General features: G+C 40.0%; 1 protein-coding gene across 1 annotated transcript in view; it reads right to left on the bottom strand.

Annotated features, from left to right (window-relative positions):
* VWC2L (von Willebrand factor C domain containing 2 like) overlaps positions 1-19,841 on the bottom strand; it is a 135,998-nt gene extending 116,157 nt beyond the window's left edge. The window contains exon 1 of the mRNA XM_083355095.1: positions 19,436-19,841. Within this exon, the coding sequence (XP_083211221.1) occupies positions 19,436-19,828 (393 nt within the window). The 5' untranslated portion in view covers positions 19,829-19,841. The remainder of the gene's footprint in view (positions 1-19,435) is intronic.
* Positions 19,842-22,672: the final 2,831 nt, after the last annotated feature.

The following is a 22,672-nucleotide window of genomic DNA, read 5'->3' as shown; positions in this document are numbered from 1 at the left end:
AAGGGCCACTGCAACCATGCATGTACATATCCAGGAATCTTACTGAGATGGAACACCACTGGACTGTGTGGGAAAAGGAAGTGTACGCTGTGAGATGGTCATTACTTATGTGGCGCCATTTCCTTGAAGGGAATAAAATCCCTTTTCAGGTCTAGACAGACCACAAAAACCTGGAAGCACTAAAAACACCCAGAAAGCTCACCCCTAAGCTAGCCTGCTGGTCCCAGCACTTTCACCAATTCCATTTTACACTCAAACACTTGCCAGGGGGGAAGAACTTCCTGGCATATACACTGTCTCACATGCCCCAATATAACAGCACGGGAGGCACCAGTTCTAAACCACTCATGCCCAAACCACAACTGGCATCACCAGTAACAACCAGGGCCCAAGCTTTTCTGGCCCAGGGTTCCAGAAAAATAAACATGTGTGCATAATCAAGGACAGACTGCCATGGTAGGGGAAAAAAAGAGTCCTGACAATGTGTTTGTGTTGAAAAAGATCTTGGTATATAAGTATTGCTGTGATGTAAGTTATTCAGATAAAACACACCTGAAATTCTGCAGAAGGCAGTGATTGTTTTTATTGTATTTAATTCTTGTCTTTGTTAAACATATTGATGAAATTTCTGGTTTTGGAAGATGGTTGCATATGAGTTGCTGAGAGAGTTTGATCAGGCCTATAGATTAGAAAATCCAAAGTGGGAATCCTCCAGTTTCATCTTACTAAAGGTTTACCTATGGGTGGACTTATTTATTTACCATAGATTACATCAAGATATATAGTAACAATTTATCTTTTCTAAGCAGCTATTATGAGGATGGCAGAGAGTATGCTTGCAACCATCTTCTATAGTACTCTCACTTAAAAAAATATTATTGACACAGTTTTTCTGAAGCACACAATTATATGGAGCCTTCTCCATATAAGCCCTATTTGGATTTACTTCCCATCAAGGAAAAATAAATATTACAAGCCAGGATAGGTTTAATAATTCAGTACATTCCACTGAAAGCAAAGGACAACCCATGCTCTTTGCTGGACACTTGATTTATGTCTGCAGTTTCTCAAAGTGACTGAAGGTCAAACTATACTTAACACAAAATCAGGAGATTAAAAAAAATAATGCTGTGCATAGTGTCCCCCGCCCCAAATTCTCACCAGAATCACATATACAGGAATATATATGCATTTCTTTGGCCTGTAGGCAGGTTGGTGGTTGTTTTTCTCTCCCTGCCTACTTCCCTCTCTCCTGACATTCTGATCGATTGGGCAGCAGCACGCCTTGAATGTTGCACATTGTTGCTTTGTCTGGTGGGCTATGAATCAGCCAACAATCCTCCACAGCATTCCAGGATCACGGCTAGAGAAACCTGGCTAGTTAGATATGGTCTCCAGAAATGATATGTTTTGATTTGCTTGTTAACCAACTGCAACCCTTCTGCTGAATGCCTGATAGCAGTGCTTCTTTTCAGAGGAACATGAGAGGAGTACATAGAGAGGCAGTTGACTATGGTAGTGACAACTGCTAAATAAATAATTTAGTTGTAATATAAGTATTGTTACAGTTCATTGTCTGACATGCCCTTCTTCTTGAATATGCATTACTTTTATCAGCCATGACAGAAATACAGAAAGTCAGTAATTTCAGATACTCTTACACAGGCCCTGTGTCACCACAGTTTTGTCTAGAGGGAGCTAATAAATCATGTGCTTCCATTTGACATGTTTGGTTTCTCTTGTCTGGCTTTAGAAGCTGGGTGCAGTATTGTAAGCTAGCAGATCTGCAGAGAAGAAGGCATGTTACTGAAAATGCTTTCATCTGTCCATATATTTAAGATATCTACAGAATGTTAGAAATTATAGAACTCTTTATTTTAAGAAAACCACCACTAATCCAGTTCTTATATGGGATGCTACTACTCACTGCTTTTAGGAGAATGATAAGGTTCTTTTGAAAACTGAACCTTTGGATGTGTATATGTGTGCACATGTGCATTAATTAAGAATCTGTATTGTAAAATTTGAGCAGCTCACCATGACTGGGTAGCCTCAATGCCAAGCAGTTTTAGGATGTTTGCTTAACACTTTTAGTAGAGCACTTTCTAAGGGGAAAGCAAATTGGGGATCACTCTGTATGCCTACCCATTTGTGGAGAGAGAATCTTATTATTCCTTTAATTTTTTCGCTTGCTAAGGCATATGAAATAGGTTTAGGTTTAAGACTGTCAAAGATTTGTGAACAAAGAAATCTGTTTATTCTCTTTATTCCAAACATGCCATTCCTAAAAATGTTCTACAGTGTTGGCGGGCAAAACCAAACAATATGTCTTCCCAATTCAATATGTTCCCTCAATACATTCCTAAAAGAAAAGAGAATTCTTTTAATTGTGATTTTTGAGACAGTTGTTTATCAATCACCGGGTCATACTTGATAATCTAAATGTTATAAGAAATTTTGTCATCTGATTTGCTTAAGTAAAAATACCTAATATCTTTAGTATTCCAGCAATCTACTTCAGATTGTCCCTGATCTATGAAGAAGATGCAATTAGCCTGGCAAGATTTGTTCATGTCAATTCTATGCTAGTTTCTCCTAATCAGTTTATATGGTGCTTACATGTTGTTGACTTTCACATTTGCTTTAGACTTTTCCAAAACATCAGTGCAACTAGTCTATCTCCTTTCTCCTCCCTATTAGGGACAAGATTATCCTTCAACTACTTTAACAGTTCTCCCTATTAGGGACAAGATTATTCTTCAACTACTTTATCAGCTCTCCAGGATTTTCCCAAAAAGAATGGAGAGAGGAGGGTCAGTCAGGCTATCAAATGCAATACATTAGAGTTCTGAACTTAAAATATGCTGCAGATTTTAAAAAGACCAATTATCAATGATACATTTTATCCTTGAAAACAAAATGGATTATAATGTTTGCTATATGTTATTGGCTGCTTACAGTCTGAAATTATCTGGGAAAATAAACACTTACATGAAAAGCATTATACTTATGTCACAAACATTTGTTAATACAATTGACTAAAACCTTTTAATAGAGAATTAGCAAGGAAGCAGATGTTTGATATTTCTAAAACAAATGATCTCATAATTAATTGGTCATTAGTGTTTGACAACACTAGCTAGAAGATGGGAGAGATAGTTGCACCAATCAAAACTAGATTTTATCATACTCATCTGAAAACAACAGCTCTACATACTAAACACCTTAATAAAGCATAAAAATGTTTCATTTGTCACATTACAGGGAGTGGTGGGATTCAAATATGTGAACAACTGGTTCTCAAGTCTATGTGGATGCCGCTTCCAGAAGTCCATTCTGGGCTTGGACAACAAAAAATTAGCTACCGGTTCTGCCGAAGTGGTACGAACTGGCTGAATCCCACTACTGATTACAGATAGGATAGGCATTTTCATACTGAAAGCTAATCTGCATTTTTTCCATTCTATATCAAAACATATGATACATATTTTGTAAATTTATTTTTTATTTTGACTCAAACTGTTTGTGTGGTTCATACTAGCTATTTTTCTATTTCATTTAATAATAATAAATGTTTTGTTTATGTACTATTTGTAAAATAAGTAAATGATGTTTCAGCAGGGGATATAAATTATATGAATGATACTAAACCACATGAAATGGGAATATGGTGACCAGTACCATGGGATGTGTCTTAGACTGCTACATGCAAATAGCTAGCAAAAAAAGATATATGCAGCTTACAACTACATTTGGGGAAAAATCTGGAGCTTGTTATTTTTCTTTCTGCTTTCAAAGTCAATATGAAAAAAACAAGTATGTTTGTGTAAGCATACAAATCAGAATGTGTCTATCATTCTTAGCTGCATTTGAAAATAAACTGCATCCCTTGAGAAATTCTATCTCAAGTAGGTTGTCATGCATCAGATCCTGTTTAATATTGCACATTCATATTTGGGTAACTTTATGGCAGAAGTCATTTTTCTGATAAGCCTCACCACTACAGTTCTGGTTAGAATATAGAACTAGAGTTTATCTTTCTGAGTTGATCAGCAAGTGGGTATGAATAAGAAAGAATGCTAACAAGTGATTTGAATACAATTTCCACCATTATTATTACCAATGGAATAATGATGTGGCTAATTAGAAACTCATTCTAATTAGTTTAACTTTAATATCATTATTGACAACTCAAACTTTGGGACTGGGGAAAAATATGCTGTTAAAAGAGTCCTGTTTTAAAACAAAAGCTGAGATCAAACAACCCTATTCATCCTGCTGACTAATTTTGCAAAAATGCTTAATCTTGCTTGGAAAAGCAGTGCCAGTTCCCCACTTATGGGAGGTGTGGTGGGTACTGAGCCTGGTAGGTGCTTGCTTTCCTGTGGCAAGTCCTGGTCCTCTGGAATAGCTTCCCACTGAAAGTTATATTAGTCCAACTTTAGCCATCTTCCAAAAACAATTGAAACTATACCTGAGAGCATTGGAGACGACACCCCTTTATGGATTGCCTGTTTCATTTTCCCCCTCTATTGTTGGAGAAATGAACCCGAATGGGGGATATCATATTAATAAAACAACTCACTGAATAAGAAAAGAAAATCAGAATAGAGCTGGAAGGGACCTTGGAGGTCTTCTAGTCCAACCCCCTGCTCAAGCAGGAGACCCTATACCATTTCAGACAAGTGATTGTCCAGTCTTTTCTTAAAAATCTGGAGTGATGAAGCACCCACAACATTCTAATGGCATATCTGAAGTATATATGCTCATGACCATTAATGCTGTAGCAAATACTTCTATGAGGATTTATTTGGTTCTCCAACCTACCAAACTTTTTTTTTCTTCAAGATGTTTGAAAAATAGCTAAATGGGCTTATATCGCACTTCAAAATCAAGAAGCAATCTGTGTGTCAGAATCCATTTATATTTCATTTCTAACTATCTCCTCTGAGTAAACCCAAATCTCGTCTTCCCCTGGATTCTGCCATTCCCAAGGGGGAAAGGGAACAGGCATGGAGTTTTATGGCTTTCACTTCCTCCCTTAAATGTAACTGTCAAGTTTCTGACGTTTGGGCTTTTCAAGTGACTCTGAGGCATTGTTTACCTTAAAAGTCCTTTATTAGCCTAATACACAGGCAAATGCTTGTTCGAAGGAAGCTGGAATCTGAAATCTCCACCCCTTGCACAATATAATTAAACACAATTCTCCACCTTTCTAATTTTGTCATTAATCATATTCTCCAATTAATTTAAAGAATCAACTTCCCTTCCGTTAGAAGAACCACCAAAGTCTTATCTTCTATAGAGAGACAAATGGCCTTCAAAGTGCATTCCTACTCTTCCCTCCCTCCAATTTTAAACTAAAACAATACACAAATCTTAAAGAAATACACAAGTTTAACATATGAAATAGCTACTTCTTCATCTCATGTCAAGCAATAACATTCGATGTTAGCAGCATTGACATCCGCCCCCCCTTAGAAAAAGGACAGATCCTGTAATGTAAACAAAACAAAAGTTAGGAATTGGCTTTTGGTTTGTTGGGGTGTTTCTCATAAAACCTTTTGATAAGTCTGTCAGGTTTCACATCAGTAGATTTCACCCAAGTGGCTTCAGACAATGGGTATCCCTTCCATTGTACTAGGTATTGCAATTTTCCCTTAAAGATTCTAGAGTCAAGAATACGTTTTACTTCATAATGTGTTTGACCTGCTACCATGAGGGGTCCAGGTGCTTTCTTAGGGGGAGGTCTTAAAGTGGAGGTTCGAAAAGGTTTCAGCAAGCTACAACGGAACACTGGGTGAATTTTCCACAAACGTCTGGGTAGTTTCAATTTCACAGTGACCGGGTTGATGATTTTCACAATGGGGAAAGGCCCCAAGCATTTTGGTCCCAATTTCTTGTTTGGTAGTTTCAGGCATAGGTATTTGGTCAACAAATAGACCTTTTCCCCAACTTGGAATGTTCTTTGGGGAGCTCTCTTTTTGTCAGCTTGCTTTTTGTAGGTCTCAAAAGGTTTTTTAAGGTCACCTTTGTATTTTTCCAAACTTCTTCCCAACCCCTCACCCACTGATCAAGAGTCTGGGAAGCAGAGGGTAACTGAGGGTATTCCGGTATGGGGTTTAATTCTTTCCCTGTGGCTACACGGAAAGGAGTGTAACCAGTGCTGCTATGTACTGAATTATTGTAAGCCACTTCTGCAAAAGGGAGGAGGTCGGTCCAGTTTGTTTGTTGGTAAGAGATGTAGCATCTAAGGTATTGTTCGACCATTTTGTTGGCGGACTCTACAGCTCCATTAGTAGCCGGGTAAAAAGCAGTTGATAGGCCTTGAGATGATCCAATTAATTTAAGAAAGTTTCTCCAAAATTTCGCTGTGAACTGCATCCCCTCTGTCCAAAATTGTTCACTTAGGGGCGCCATGTAGTCAATAGATATATTTTAGGAACAACTTAGGCGTAGAGCTGATGGAAGACCTTTGCAGGCGATAAAATGAGCCTGTTTTGAAAATAGTTCTATCACAGTCCAAATGGCAGTATTTCCTCTACTATTGGGTAGGTCTACTATAAAGTCCATAGCTATTTCTTCCCATGGTTGAGAAGGTTTGGCCACCGGTTGCAATAACCCAGGGGTCTTTCCTGGGATTCTTTTCATGGTGGCACATACAATACAGCTCTTGACATAGTTTTCTACGTCTCGTTTTAGTCCCGGCCACCAAAATTGCCAGCGAATGATATGTAGTTTTTAGATATCCAAAATGTCCAGCCTGTTTGACATCATGGCTGTGGTTGAGGGCCTTAAGGCGAAGAGCTTCAGGCAAGTACAATTCCCCCTCCTTGTAAGCCAGACCATCCCTGCATGTTAGGGATGTCTGATTGTCTTTAAACCATTGATCAGTGAGCAGTTCTCGCTTTATTTTCTTTACCCCGGGGTCATCAGGATTAGGGGTCCTGTGAGGTGTGAGTTGGGCCACAATTGGTGGACCGGGGATAATTGCCTCATGAACCTCTTCGCGTTCACTTTCGTATTGTGGCAATCGGGAGAGCGCATCAGCTAAGAAGTTTTTTCTTCCTGGTATGTACTTTAGAGTAAAGTTGAAACGGTTGAAGTACTGTGCCAATCATACTTGTTTTGGGGACAATTTGGGGGAGTTTCTAGTGCCTCTAAATTTTTGTGATCTGTCCATACTTCAAAAGGCACCTTGCTCCCTTCTAAGTAGTGCTGCCAGTTTAATAGCCCCCAACTAATTGCAAAGGCCTCCTTTTCCCAGACTGTCCATCTCTTCTCGCTTTCAGTAAATTTCTTAGAGGTGTAAGCACAAGGTTATAGGACCTCACTTTTATTCTTTTGCAATAACACTGCTCCGAATGCCACATTGCTGGCATCTGCCTGAATTACGAAGGGCTCCCCTGGGCAAGGGTGCTTTAGGACTGGTTCAGCCACAAATAGTCTTTTTAAATTCTCAAAAGCTTTCTGACAACTCATAGTCCATGCTAGCGGCTGTCCAGGTTGTGGTTTTCCCCCTCCCTTGCCCGTTCTGAGTAGTTCTGTAAGAGGTAGAGCAATCTCAGCAAAAGAGGGAATAAATTGACAATAGAAGTTGGCAAACCCTAGGAAGTTCTGAAGCTGTTTGCGGGTTTTGGGGGGCTGCCATTCATTTATAGTTTTTACTTTGGCTGGGTCCATTTCGATACCCTCATTGGAGATTCTATAGCCAAGATAATCTAATCGGGTTTGGTGAAATTCACATTTCGACAGTTTGACATAAAGTTTGGCATTCAGTACTTTCTTTAACACTTTTCTGACCAGTTTTATGTGGTCGGTCATATTCGTGCTGTATATCAAGATGTCATCAAGGTATACTAGGAACCCTTTGTATAGCTGTTCATGTAGGACCTCATTGATCAATTGCATAAATACGAATGGGACCCCCTGCAGTCCAAATGGCATGACTTTGAACTGGTAGCTCCCCAAGGGGCAGTTGAAGGCTGTCTTCCACTCATCCCCCTCCTTTATTCTTACCTGGTAATATGTTTCTCTCAGGTCTAACTGGTGAAGACGCTCCCCTTCGCCAGATGGGTTAGCAAGTCTTTCAGGAGGGGGAGAGGGTATTTATTTTCCACACTCACAGTGTTTAGGCCTTTATAGTCCATGCAGAGATGTAAAGACCCATCTTTTTTCTCTTTGAACAACACAGGGGCTCCCACAGTAGACTTGGCCTGTTCGATGAATCCCCTCGCTAGGTTTGTATCCACATATCGCTGCATCTCCTCCATTTCAAGGGGGGACATAGCATACATTTTTGGTTGGGGGAGTTTAGCCCCTGGTAGCAGTTCAATGGAACAATCAATGGGATGGTGAGGAGGCAAGGTATCGCATTCTTTCTCACTAAACACCTCCGTTAGGTCCTGGTACTCGCCGGGGATGAGTGGCTTGCCAGGAGGCCGTAAGGCAGCCATGTGCGCTTGCTCATTGGGTGGGCTAAAATCCCCTGTAACATCAGTTGAATCAATGGGGGGATCGGGCCCTATGGGTAGTCTCACAGTTCTCATTCCTTTTTCCCACCAGATAAGTGGCTTCCATGTGTCTAGCCAGGCTAGTCCTAGGATCACAGTCTCAGACATCTTTGGAGCTACTAGGAAGTGAATGAACTCTCAGTTTGCCTATCTCCAGGTGTAAGGGCTCCGTTAATTGTGTGACTAAAGTCCCTCCCATTAGAGAGCCATCAGCTTGCTCAAACCTCACAGGTTTGGAGAGTGGCTTGGCCCGTATGCCCAGTCTCAAGGCACATGACAGGCTAATGATGCATCGAGAGCAGCCGGTATAAAGTAGCACTTTCAGGTCTACTTGTGCCCCTGACTTAGGGATTATGAGTTTAGCAGGCAATAAAAAAGGTAGGATGGGTCGACTCACCATTGGGTCATTCTCCCCTTCATCGTTGCTGTCAAAACTGGGTAAAGTGGGGGTGGGCCTGGTCGGTGGGCCAGTGTTCTCCTGGGTGGGGGATGTAACCTGGGTAACAGGCTCCTGGGTGGCCCAGTTGGACTTTTCTCTCAATGGCTGCTGTGCGGGTTTCTTCCTCGTTGTTGGATCTGGTCTACTCTGCTGTTGCGGGTAAGGAACTGGGCAGTTCACTGCTCAATGTCCCTGCTGTCCACATCGAAAGCACTTGATTGGCAGACCTGTAGGTGGTCTAGGTCTTTCAGCAGTAGCAGATGTTGGGGGTTTTCGAGGTGGTGGTAGCCATCTGGATCCTGGTTTTGGTGCAGTTTCAGGTGGGGGAGGCTTTTTATAGTGGGCGAGCTGGACATCTAATTTCACCGCTGCCTGGTACCATTCATGCAGCTGGTTGGGTACAGCTCGATAGATACATGCCTGAGAGAGGTGGTCATCTAAACCTTCTCTAAAAAGATGAATCATTGATTGTTCAGGCCATCTCTCTATCCTTCCTGCCATCTTTTGAAACTCCCGCACATACTCTAGGGCAGCTTGCTTTATCTTATGGATTTGTTCTTCTGCTTTGAGGGCAATGGATGTGTCCTCAAACCTCTCCCTCAGCCCCAGGAGGAAAAGGTGGGGGTCCTCCAATTCAGGGGCCTGCTCATTATATTAATTGTTCAACCATTCAGATGCTTCTCCCTCTAGGTTGGATGCAATCACATCGACCATCGCACCCGGGTCCGGGTAAGAGTGACCCCAGCGATTCAAGTGAGAGCGAACTTGGTTGAGGAAAAAAGTCAGTTTCTCTGGGTCCCCATCGAAGGTTGGTCTGAAGCGTGGGCTCATCATTGCTTGCTGGGGCCCCCATTGCTGCTGGCCCCACCCTAGTTGTTGGTTCAACGGCTGCTGGGGCCCCCATTGGTGCTGTCTCCCCCTTGGCTGTTGGATCAACTGTTGCTGGGAGTCCTACTGCTGCTGGCCCCCTCCTGGCTGTTGATTCACTGGCTGCCATGGCCCCACTGCTGTTGTTGTGTCTCCAGTGGCTGCTGGCCCCACTCTGGTTGCTGATTTAATGGCTGCCAGGGCCCCCCTTGCTGCTGTTGTCCTCCCACCAGCTCCTGATCTCCAGGCTTCTGCACCACCCCCAGCTGTTGCAAGGCTTCTATTAGCTGGGGCAAGCTCAGAGGTTGTTGGCCTTCCACTTGTGGTGGCTCCCCAAATTCCCATTGCTGCAGAGGCCACATGCTGGGGTCTTCTGTAGATTGGTGGCCCCCAGGGGGAGATCTTTCTCTGTGGGAGCCCCGGAACCATGGAACCAGTTACCAGTTGAGCTCCGGACGGCGCCCGATCTTCGCTCCTTTCGCCGCGATCTAAAAACATACTTGTTCGAACAAGCCGGCCTGGCCTGAGGGGGGATTGGTGGGGTTTTTACTGTCATTTTATTGGGGTTTTTATTATGTATTAACTGTTTTTAATGGGCATGTATTTAATTACTTTTTAACTTTTGTAATTCTGTGTTTTATTCTTGCCCTGTAGACCACCCTGAGTCCTTCAGGAGAAGGGCGGTATAGAAATATTAATAAATTAAATTAAAATTAAATTCTGTCTCAATGGATATGGAGGGCTTGGCAGGGGACTCCTGGATCTGGCAAGCAGTCTGATCTGCAGACAGGATTTTCCACTCACCCGAGTATTCAATCTCAACTGGCCTGGCTGCTCCGAGGCTCCTGGAGTCTCTGCTGGGCTTAATCCACTCTCCTGGTTATTTGGGTCTGGCTCCCAACCTGGGAGGATTGCTGAAACTCTTTCCTTGCCGGCTTCTTAGCTGGCCCTTCCCTCACTGGGGTGGCTGCTGGTGCCAGGCAATTTTACTCCTTCCATTATGGGATCTTCCCCAACTCTTTGTCAGCATGCCTCCAAAGCTTGGAGACAGCAACGGGAGGTCGGGACTCCCCAATTAGTTTAAAAAGTAGTGTGGATTCCAGCTTGATGTCAGGTGTCCGATGTATGGGCTTTTCAAGTGACTCTGAGGCATTGTTTACCTTAAAAGTCCTTTATTAGCCTAATACACCAGCAAATGCTTGCTCGAAGGAAGCTGGAATCTGAAATCTCTGCCCCTTGCACAATATAATTAAACACAATTCTCCACCTTTCTAATTTGTCATTAATCATATTCTCCAATTAATTTAAAGAATCAGCTTCCCTTCCGTTAGAAGAACTGCCAAAGTCTTATCTTCTTTAGAGAGACAAATGGCCTTCAAAGTGCATTCCTACTCTTCCCTCCCACCAATTTTAAACTAAAATAATACACGTCTTAAAGCAATATACAAGTTTAACATATGAAATAGCTACTTCTTCATCTTATGTCAAGCAATAACATTCGATGTTAGCAGCATTGACATCATGGTTGAAGGAAAACAACACTTCAAGGTAAAAGAAATCCTAGATTCTAGAAAGTACCACAGAGCAATTCAATACCTAATAGCTTGGAAACACCTTTCCTCCTCAGAAAATGAGTGGGTCCATAAATGTCACATCAGAGCACCTAAGTTGCTAAGAGGTTTCATACAGAATATCCCAACAAACCAGGCTTACATCTATATTTTTGATTCCTCTACAGATGGAGCTCTTCTATTTTTAAAGGGGGCAGGATGTCAGAATCCATTTATATTTCATTTCTAACTATCTCCTCTGAGCAAACCCAAATCTCATCTTCCCCTGGATTCTGCCATTCCCAAGGGGGAGAGGGAACAGGCATCAGACATTATGGCTTTCACTTCCTCCCTTAAATGTAACCTTTGTTTATTCACCTGCCTGCTATTTATCACAATATAATCAATTGCTTTCTCACTAGGCATTCCCTCTCAACTTATGGGCAAGTAGGAAAGGGGGTGGGAAAGGGAGAAATGCAACCCTCCAGAATCTGGTTTGTTTCTCCAAATGAAGTGTGAGGAGGGTGGAAATGATCCTGCTGCAAACGGACTGTTATCTCTCCTTTCCCATGATGGGCTTACCACCTGGAGCTTGCCTGATCTGAAACTGATCGAATGAACTGTGGAGTGAGGTTTGCTTGGGGACACTTTAAAAATATTGATCTGTGAGGGAATTCCTCAGATCCTGTCTATTATGCCTGCTATCTCCTATTTCTTAGTAAAGGTTCCTGCTTGGAAAATCTTGTCTTCATGAGTCCTACTTTCTTAAGATGTGGGCTGAAGTGGGTTCTGACACTGTGCCATCAACTTCAATTATAAATGCTTCTGAGGACCAGAAACACAGGAGTGAGATTGGATACTAAAGAGTATGATCTGTGTGAGTGCATATTGAGAGTCTACCTCTCCATGCTGCTACTGTTTGACTGTTTCAAACACATCGATGCTGGAGGCTCTTTTGTGAGTAAACCCCAACAAGCTGTCAAAATTCCAAATGTGCCAAATTGCCTATGTTTTAGCTGAAGGAATTCCAGTACAGTGGTACCTTGGTATTCAACTGCTTTGAAATTCATTGAATTTGGTACTCAATGCTTTTTGTAAACATCTTGTCCCAGTACTCATCATATGTTTGGTACTCAATGCACAAACTAGAACTTGTGCCTCACTACATTATTCTTTATAGGATAAATGAGTTTGGTACTCATTGTTTTTGATACTCATTGCACCTCCTGGAACCAATTATGCAATGTCCCTCTGCCTGACATATACTTTCTCCTCCCCCACTCCTCCAACTTAAATTACCAGAGGGTGCAGAGGTTGACATCTCTGTGAAAATCCAGAGGAATAGCTAGCACAAAGCAGCCCTCAAACTTGTGCAAATGATAAGCTAATGTAAGACTATGAGATACTTTTCTTCGGATTAGTTTATTTTGTAATCTATTTATAAGTAGATTCTTGTCCATAATTGGAATATTTTTACTGAAATATTCTTAATAGGCATGCAAAGTCAGAGGCTGTCATATGTGGAAAGATTTATTTGGAAATGTTATTTGGTTATTTAGTGTATAAATAATTTTACTTATCAACAACTCAGTTCATTTCTTCCAGATGAAGAATGTCAATTTCCACTAAAGGCAATGATCTTGAAACAAAGGCTTAGCTAAAACTTTTTTTAAAATGCTGTAAGTCTCGTAACTCAGCAACCAATTACTTAGCTTGATGAATTTTTGTCCATTGATATTTTAGCTTAATTCATATGCAAGTTTCTTTGCAAGAAATTGTCAGTCTTACAAAGTAGACAGAAAACATGACCAGAGAGCTAATTCTACTTTATCACAAGGTTGCATTATAGAATCTTGCAGATCTGAGGATACCTGCGACCCCCACCCACTTTACAGCCCCAAAATTGGGGAAGGTTTCTTCTGAGTCTCTTGCACTGCAAGAATTTCTCAGTTGCTCCTTTAGTTGTGTCTCTGTTGCCCTGTCTCCCAAGGCCATTCCTACATATCATTACTGGAAGGATCCTTTGTATAGCTCTGGCAATTTGTGCTATAGTATCTCAAGTTGCAAACTGAAATGGATTTTTTATTTAAAAAGGTGATTACTTATCCTATATGGAGAACCATTTCATGTGAACAAATTGTCACATAAAAACAACAGCATTCAGCTATGCTTTTATGAAGCTACTGCAAATAGCATATATGAATTCACACATTCAAACTTTCATGACAAGATCTTCACAGCAATGTTCACAACAATTCTCTGTTTAATAATTCTCTAATAATAATGGGAAGGGGTGAACAATTTCCACTAGAACAAACCTTCAGAGCTGACTGCAAATTTGAAGAAGATATTTGAGATATCCTAAAGCAGATACTTTTTTTTATACACATAAGAATTCCTGATTATTTCATATTATGACTTGTGGTGGGGAAAGAGAAGATATGATTCTTTCTAATTTTCATTTATTCTAATAAAATATGCTTAGCTTACTGAAATGTTATTTTATCAAAATATTTTTAATTATTAAATTATTATTTTCATCTCCCTGAAGTCTTTTCTGGATTTCATATGGGAGTAGTGTGAGAAGTCAGTCCCCCAGAGAAGGAAATATTAAAAGGGCAAGAAAATATATTTCCTCAAAGGATCTTGAAGAGGCAGAAAATCATGCCCAGTTTTCTTAATAGCCCCAAGTCTCCCTCCCCCAAGCAGAAACCAGCTCTATAGAAATGCAGATGTAAACCAGGAAAGTTAAAGCTAGAAGATTAAGAAGACAAAGACACCTAAAATCTACATACCCCACCCAAAGTCTAAGACAGGACATAATAGGATTAACTCACAGATGCCAAAGGGCATACCCAGACTCAGGTCAGAATACATGAAACAGGAAATACAAAGCCTCAAACAGGAACAGGAAACAACTCCAAACAAAAGGCTCCAGAGGGTATAAAAACCCACTCCCTACATGTGCGCTCTCTCTCTCTCTCTCTCTCTCTCTCTCTCTCTCTCTCTCTCTCTCTCTCTCTCTCTCTCCCCTTCAGAGCCATCTTCCTGTCTGGCTCTCCTCTTCAATAAACTGCAACCTTCTTTCTAAAGCAGTTGCCATGTTGTTTATCCCTGGCTTGGACTGAACCATGATGAAGATTTTCCCTTCAACAATTTGGTGACCCAGATGGGACTCCAAGCTAACTTCTCCAATAGACTGAGACTGGTAAGCACCATCTTGCTGACAGCAGACCCCTTGTGTCTGTGGATGGGTTTCCCAGGCCCTGCCCATGTGCAGCCAGGATAGTAAAGGGAGTTTTGAGTTTGAGCTCAAGGGCTGCTTTGGAAAGAAGGCGAAGATGAGTACCTCTAAACCTTAATTTTAAAGCCCAGGGAAACAAAGGAAATGTGTTTATGTCTGTGTGTGAGAGTGAGAAACCCCTTTTCCCAATCACAGTTGGATTTTGCTTCCTCTGGCCTGTCCTAACCGCAGAAAGGATCTGTTCAAGTGGCATACCCTGGAAAGCATGGGGATTTGGCCAGAGTGCAGGACCTTTTGTCAGGGAAAAGGGAGAGGCTGTGTGCAAATGGAATGGAATGAGTGAATGAGAGAATTGGATTTGGGCAACTAACTGGTTAGGCCCTGTAAGCAAAGCAAAGCCTAGTTCAGAAGGTGCCAGTACTCACTAAGTAGTGGGCAGCAGGTCCTTCCAGATCCACAAGGGGTCTGAAAACTAGTGGCAGGAAAAGAGGTGCCAGTACTCACCACTTTTCAGGAAAGTGGCAGGTCCTCCTGGACTCATGAGGGGTCTGAAAACCAGTGGCAGGTAGTTCCCAGGAAAGGAGGTTCTTGTACTTTGTCAGGGAACTGAAGTCTTCCCAGACATTTTTTTGTCCAAAAACTGTGAGGCAGAAGTTTGTTTTCCCTTTTTGTACCTGACTGAGCCAAAGTGAGCCCATCTGAGAGGGAACATGGGAAGCGGCAGTTCAAAGGTGACAATTACGACTCCCCTAGGAGATTTGCTTGAGGTGTGGGACAAGAGGCAAGTGCCCATCCTGGATGGTGTGGAAAAAGAAGTGAGCAAGAGAAATTTGTGAAGAATGGGCTTTGTTAGGGCTTTTGGTGGGAAACCAATTTGGCTAAATAAAGGTACTTACAGGGTAAATAAGAAATAGTGATTCTCTCTCTCTCTCTGTCTCTCTCTGTCTCTCTCTGTCTCCAACCACATGGTATGTTTACGATTTTTGCCTTCCATAATTTGAGTTAACTGAGATGGTGGGAATGACTAGGATGTGTAAAACTAAGACTTCTGTTTCCATTTTCTGTTCTCTTTTCCTTGTCTTTGTGTATATATATGTGTCAAAGTCTTTGTGTGTGAGGTAAATGTGACCGTTTTAAAGAATTTTAAAATTTTGTTAGAAATTCTGTTTAAAATAAGCCACCAAAAGGAAATACACTCAGTCTTCTGTCTGGTGGGAGGGAAAATTTATCCAGAATGTTTGTATTGCCTGTTTGTATTAGTAGCTGCACACACCACACACGTGCACACACCATTCATATAATCACACTGAGTATATCCCCTCCACTTACCTTCAGTAAAGCTCCAGCCTGATTCTTGTCCTGTGTCATTAAAACTTTGTAGGAACCATTTCCAGCAAATTCCAAGGGGGAGGGAACCAGGCCCCCTCAGGTGATTTGCAATTCATATGCCCTGACTGAGGAAATAGCAGGAAAGAGATCTCCAAACCTAAGTCCTGAATATCTTGCACTGGTGGACTCAGATTGGGAGTCCTAGGGATCATTATGTGCAATTTAAGAAAATTTAATAGCCTGGCTTGCATACTTGCCTACCTCAACTGGACAACACTAACCTGGATGAACTGCATTAAGAGCTAAGGCAGGAAACAACCCTTGAAAATGGGTAGCCAGAGGTTATGTACTGAGGCAAAGCATGGCTGTGAAGAATTTTGGGAGGAATGTGCAAACCTGACTGGAAGCTCAAAGTGACATCCAACATTTGAAAATGATTGGCACAGAATATTGGACAGTGTAAATTTCTTTTCTATCTTTTTCTGCTTGCCTCCATTAGTGTCTCCCCCCCTTTTTTTGGCTTAACAGTTTAAAGCTTGTTTACCAAGTCTCCCTGACCAGATCAATTTTAATCTTGTGCCAGTAAAAGTGTGTCACTCGCACAATTATGGCACAAAGGGGGCATTTGTGGGAAGTCGGTGTCCCAGAGAAGGAAATATTAAAAGGGCAAAAAAATATATTTCCTCAAAGGATCTTAAAGAGGCAGAAAAGCATGCCCAGTTTTCTTAATAGCCCCAAGTCTCCCTCCCCCAAGCAGAAACCAGCTCTATAGAAATGCAGATGTAAACCAGGAAAGTTAAAGCTAGAAGATTAAGAAAACAAAGACACCTAAAATCTACATACCCCACCCAAAGTCTAAGATAGGACATAATAGGATTAACTCACAGATGCCAAAGGGCATACCCAGACTCAGGTCAGAATACATGACACAGGAAATACAAAGCCTCAAACAGGAACAGGAAACAACTCCAAACAAAAGGCTCCAGAGGGTATAAAAACCCACTCCCTACATGTGCTCTCTCTCTCTCTCTCTCTCTCTCTCTCTCTCTCTCTCTCTCTCTCTCTCTCTCTCTCTCTCTCTCTCTCTCTCTCTGTCTGGCTCTCCTCTTCAATAAACTGCAACCTTCTTTCTAAAGCAGTCACCATGTTGTTTATCTCTGGCTTGGACTGAACCATGATGAAGACTTTTCCTTTAACAGTAGTACATGGTTTGAAAACACCCTGTGCTTTAGAAATACCTTTCACATTTCTCAATGACAGAACCATATTAGTAAGAGCTATAGCAACGGATTAAGCTTGCTTAATAAATGGAGAAGAGAAAATCACTCCTTCCCAATGATTTCACTGATAAGGAACAGCAGGGCAACAAAGCAATCTGGAATAAGATAGGGCATGGAATTATAAGTCTCTTACAAGCTTTCTAGCCTCTTAACTAATCTTGGCTGGATTGTGCCCACAATATGCGAGCTTACTGATCACGAATATTTTTATGCAATGACTCTTATGACTAAAATAGCAGTTTCCCACGTATTATCCTTATTAAAGGAGCAAGGAGCAAAGATCATAACAAATGATCTTTAAAATAATACATAAATGATAGCAAATACCAGGTATCATTAAATCTAAAATATGTCTTTAGATAGAGAACAAGGTGAGAAATGTTAGGGCTGTATTGGCAGCTTCTCTAAAAATAATAATTCAAGCTTTGGAAAGGAAGTCTTGGAGAACTATGCTTAAAGAACGCTTGAACAAGAATCATTTTGGGCAGGAATCCATATGAAAGCATGCATGACAGATGACTATCCATTTTGTTTGAATACTTCAGTGAAGGAAAATTTGTTTTCCTATAAATAATTCCCTTATTGCTATTTGGGCATGATAGAGAATCGTTTCATTTTCCTCGTGTGTCATCCATTCAGATATTTGAAGAATACTGTCATTTCCTCCCTGAGTCTTCTCAAGACTAAACATTCTAATTCCTTCAATCTCTTTTCATGGGACTTAACATCTAGTTCCCTGATCATATTCCTTGGCCATTTCTAAGCATGTTCCATGCTGCCTGAATTCTTCAGACTTAATACAGTATCTGGGATCTGGTCAATAAAAATAAAATGGGGCAACTTTCTTTCATAATTTTAAAACTATACTTCTGTTACAATATGTAGTCTAACATTGCAATTGTCTTTTTTTTGAAGCAATGTCACATTGCAGACATTTGGTTTGTTTTAATTAAATATTTTTCAGATGTATTATTACTAGGCCAGACATCCATTGTTGCGCACTATACATTTTGGTTGCTTCAGTAAACAACTTTGTATTTCTCATATGAAGTTTCAGTCAGTCAAACAGCCTTCGCCCAGGTTCGCCTGGTGCGCCAGTTGCGGCCCTATCTAGACCGGGATGCCTTGCGTACAGTCACTCATGCACTCGTGACCTCTCGTTTGGACTACTGCAACGCTCCCTACATGGGGCTGCCCTTGAGGACCACTCAGAGGCTTCAACTGGTGCAGAATGCAGCCGTGTGAGTGGTGTTGGGGGTCTCCCGATACTCCCATGTTACACCTCTGCTCCGAGAGCTGCATTGGCTGCCGGTTGCCCTCCGGGTGAGATTCAAGGTGCTGGTAATGACCTATAAAGCCTTACATGGCATGGGTCCAGATTACCTATGGCAGCACCTGCTGCCGGCGTCAACCTCCCTCCGTCCAGTGTGCTCCCACAGAGTAGGCCTCCTCAGGGTGTCTCCGATCAGAGAATTTCGATTGGTGGCCCCCAGGGGGAGGGCGTTCTCTGTGGGCGCGCCAGACCTATGGAACCGCTTGCCGGTTGAGCTCCGGATGGCCCCTGACCTTCGCTCCTTCTGACGCGATTTAAAAACCTATCTATTTGAACAATCTGGCCTGGTCTGATGGGTTTGGGGTTTGGATTCGGTTTTAACATAGTTTTAATTATTGTATTATATTGGGCATAATTATTTAATCTTTTTTTAACTTTTGTATTTATATTTCGATATTTATTGCCCTGTACACCGCCCTGAGTCCTTTGGGAGAAGGGCGGTATAAAAATTTAATAAATAAAAAATAATAATAATAAATAAAGTGGTGTCTGTATTATATTTCTGTGATGCAAGAAACAAGAAATCTAACATATTTTTTAGAAGAAATATTTGGACTGACATGCTCCTTTGAGTTATTTCATAGCTCTGGACTTTATTTCATCCAACGATTTTGAACAGAAAAGTATATAATTAAAACATTGGCTTAAATGGAAACCCTACAACTGGATACCTAGGAAGTAAATTTGGTAATTGTGTTTCCTTTTCCTATTCTATATTTCGTTGGCCTGTATGATATCCATTAATTAGTATGGCAGAAATTACAATTAATGTTCTAATGAGTTTGGAAAAAAATATGAAAAACCTGATTAATTTAGCATTTGACACTGTCTGTGCAAAATCAACCAAGTGATTTTATCAGTATGTATTTTTTGGACTTACCTTAAACTCCTCTAGGATTTTGTAACTTTTCCCATGGTATTCACAAAAGTTCTTCACTTCTTTGCATTCTGGACAGCATCCATTGTGTTCTACTTTAGTACATTTTGGGTGGATTTTGGGGCATTCTGGTTGGTCACAAACAGGCCCATCCTCGGTACAAACACATGGACAGTTGGAATGACCAGGGAAAAAACGCTCCCCAAGTTTGTATACAAAACCACTGTCATCTACACATCCTTTCCCACGATAGTCATCAAAAATCAGATTATTATCATTATTTGAAATCTGATCACCTTCATCAGCAGGGTAGTCTTCATGATTGAAAGCAGCTGGAGTGACCAAAGAAGGAATTAGCAACAGAAATATGTAGGCTTCATGAATATGAAGAGCCATTCCCCCTCCTGAGCTTCTGAATATGTTGCTTATATCAGATATGTATAGATGCTTCCATGGAGAGGCCAGTGTGATGCACTGAAAACATATATATAAAAAAGAAATTGAAACATTTTTTTTTTAAATGCATTTTTCCCTACTCCTTTGTGACACTTCCATCTGCCAGGCTTTAGCTCATTAGAAAATTCTGTCTTCTATCAATTCCTAAGAGAACAAAGTAAACCAGTCCATATTTCCATCCTGTCTGCAGTAATAACAAACAGGAAAACATGCACATAACTTGAATAATCTTCAAGTTGCACAGGCTCTTTTCTGTTGTGAGGAACTGTTGATTCATCTTCATTTCAATGACATGAGCCTTGTGCATTTCAATATTGTAGTTTAAAAGTAAATAGAGTGATATTTTCATCAAATTAAAGCAATAGTGCAAAAAATTCCTTGCCATATTTTTGATTCAAGCTTTTCTTCATATTACACATTGTTGTAACTAGAAAAGTATGAGAAAATGTTATTCACATTTGCCTTTTTCCGTTACCCAAATAAGATCAACTGCTGCATCTTTACATTAGTCAAGTTCTTATCTAATTACCATGTTGAATATTTATATTGTAAACAATTGTAAATCAAACTTATTTTATTGAATGGCTTGCACATTTGTTGCTTATATATATAGTTGTTTTTGTTTTTGCTAATTTGCTGTAAATGATTCTTTTAAGGATGGGACTAAGATATTGCTTCCAACCCAGTTCAAGAGTCCATTCAAAATATGTGTTTTCATGAAAAATAAAATTAAAACAGCCTTTTCATTTTAAAGAACTTTACAATCAAATTATATTTAAGATACTAGGAAAATTAATCATTGAAGATTGCAGAATTTTTACACTGTCTATTGTAATCTGTCCTTAGAACTGGTTCATGCTGGCTTTTTCTTAGCAAGACCTCCATTGTGCTCTCCATGAGATTGATGTCACATCAAGATCCAGTAGTAGTTGCCCATATGTATCTGTGCTTATACTTGTATCTACCAGTTGATTTTTCTCCTCCTTTTACATTTTCTGTCTCTTTTTTAGATTTCAGAAACGGCATTTCAGCAAATTATTACAAATATGATAGCTTACTCACCATATGATAGCTTACTCACCATATGCAGTTCAAAGCCAGCAAATGTACAGAATTTCTCAGTAGGCCATGTCACTTCAGTTTATTATACATCCATATGTGCATGGAGAACCCATAATTCACATGTTTGATTTGAAATTGCAGGAAAGCCTTGCTGCTTTATTAGACATTATTTCTATTCTCCTGCCTTACTATTGATTATAGTCAATAATGTACCACTCACATTGGTATATTATAATACAAGGCTAATTCTTGTATTGCTCCTCTAACCAAAGATTTGAAGAATGATATGATAGGATTCCTCTTTTTTATGAATTTGGGCAGTAAAATATCTTATAATGAAATAATTTCTGACAAAATTTATAATAAAATACTCTAGTGTCAAATGATGTTTTGATTAATTCTATATGAAACATGCAACTACAAATTAAACAATAGCCTTGCCTATTTTGCTTATCTGATACTATGGGGTCAAATGGATTAGTGATTAATATTATACCAGTGTGGAGATTCCAATAGCAATAGAATGTATGGTTCTTATACAGACAAATGCAAAATATATATGCATTATTTATGTATTTATATTGATTTATATATTATTTCACTGTCCAGCAAAAATGACTCAGAGAATAGGCAATCTTTGTATCTTACAGAAGTAGTAAAATAAAAGTAGGCTTTTAAAATGCTTCTATAAAGAAAAAAATGTGCATTTCAAAAGCTTGCTGTCTCATTGTTTATGCACTAAGAGATTTCATTACAATGGCAAATTTTACTGCAAATATGAGAGCCTTTCTTACAATCATAGTATTTTATTTCCGGATGATATAAAATTGTTTAGCTTGTATTTCAGATCTGAATAGACAGTCACTTGCATTCTACAGGTAGGCTTCAGTCTGCTATATTTAAAGCTGAGGAAACTTAATTCTTTTTTAGCAAATTCAAAAGAAGCTATTTATTATAGGGAAAGCAGGATTCAATCAATTTTGTCAGGCAAAAGCAAAACCTATTTCAGAAAGTAGTACAAGATTTCCCTGCAGTAGTTGATCATCCTAAATATTTTGCTTACAATTTATAAATGTTTATTTTGATTAAGACAAAAAATGGAATGATAATGAAGTCCCTTGATTAAAAATCAAACCAGAAACATATATAATATACATTTATTTTGTTTCTGATAGGAGATACTAAAGTATGATTAAATACTTGGGAAATCAACATCCTTTTCTCTTAAAAATGTGCACTTACCTACTCAGAGTGAAGAGTCACAAACCACAATGGATTCGTACTTCAGCAATATAGTAGAGAAAAACTCTTCTTAATTATATTGGTAAGGGAGAATTGTGAAAAAATCTTTTGTTCTAAAGCCTCCCATGGCATAGAAGAATCTCAGCAACTACCCAAGAGATGTGAGCTTTAACCAACTGTTCAAAATTCAAAGCAATCAGTCATAAAAGGGTCTAAAGATGAGACTGTTTTATACAAAATAAGAGTCCAAAACAAAACAATAAAAACAAAAAATAAAAGTATCATTGTTCCAGGTTTTAAAAAAAATCTGTTTCCTTGGTTGCAGTCTTCAGGTCCATCAAAAATATTTTTTTAAAAAAAAATCCCACCAAATCACTGTTTTCTGTTTATCAGCAAAAAAAGGCACACAAGGGTGGAGAATATGCTATGCTTCCAGTTCCAGAAACAGCACCAGCATGCTAGAGCTCAGAGCCAATCCAG

Source organism: Vipera ursinii, assembly GCF_947247035.1.
Source record: "Vipera ursinii genome assembly, chromosome: 1".
Lineage (NCBI taxonomy): Eukaryota > Metazoa > Chordata > Lepidosauria > Squamata > Viperidae > Vipera > Vipera ursinii.
The sequence above is the reverse complement of the archived record's forward strand: the minus strand, read 5'-3'. Positions and strand labels throughout refer to the sequence as shown.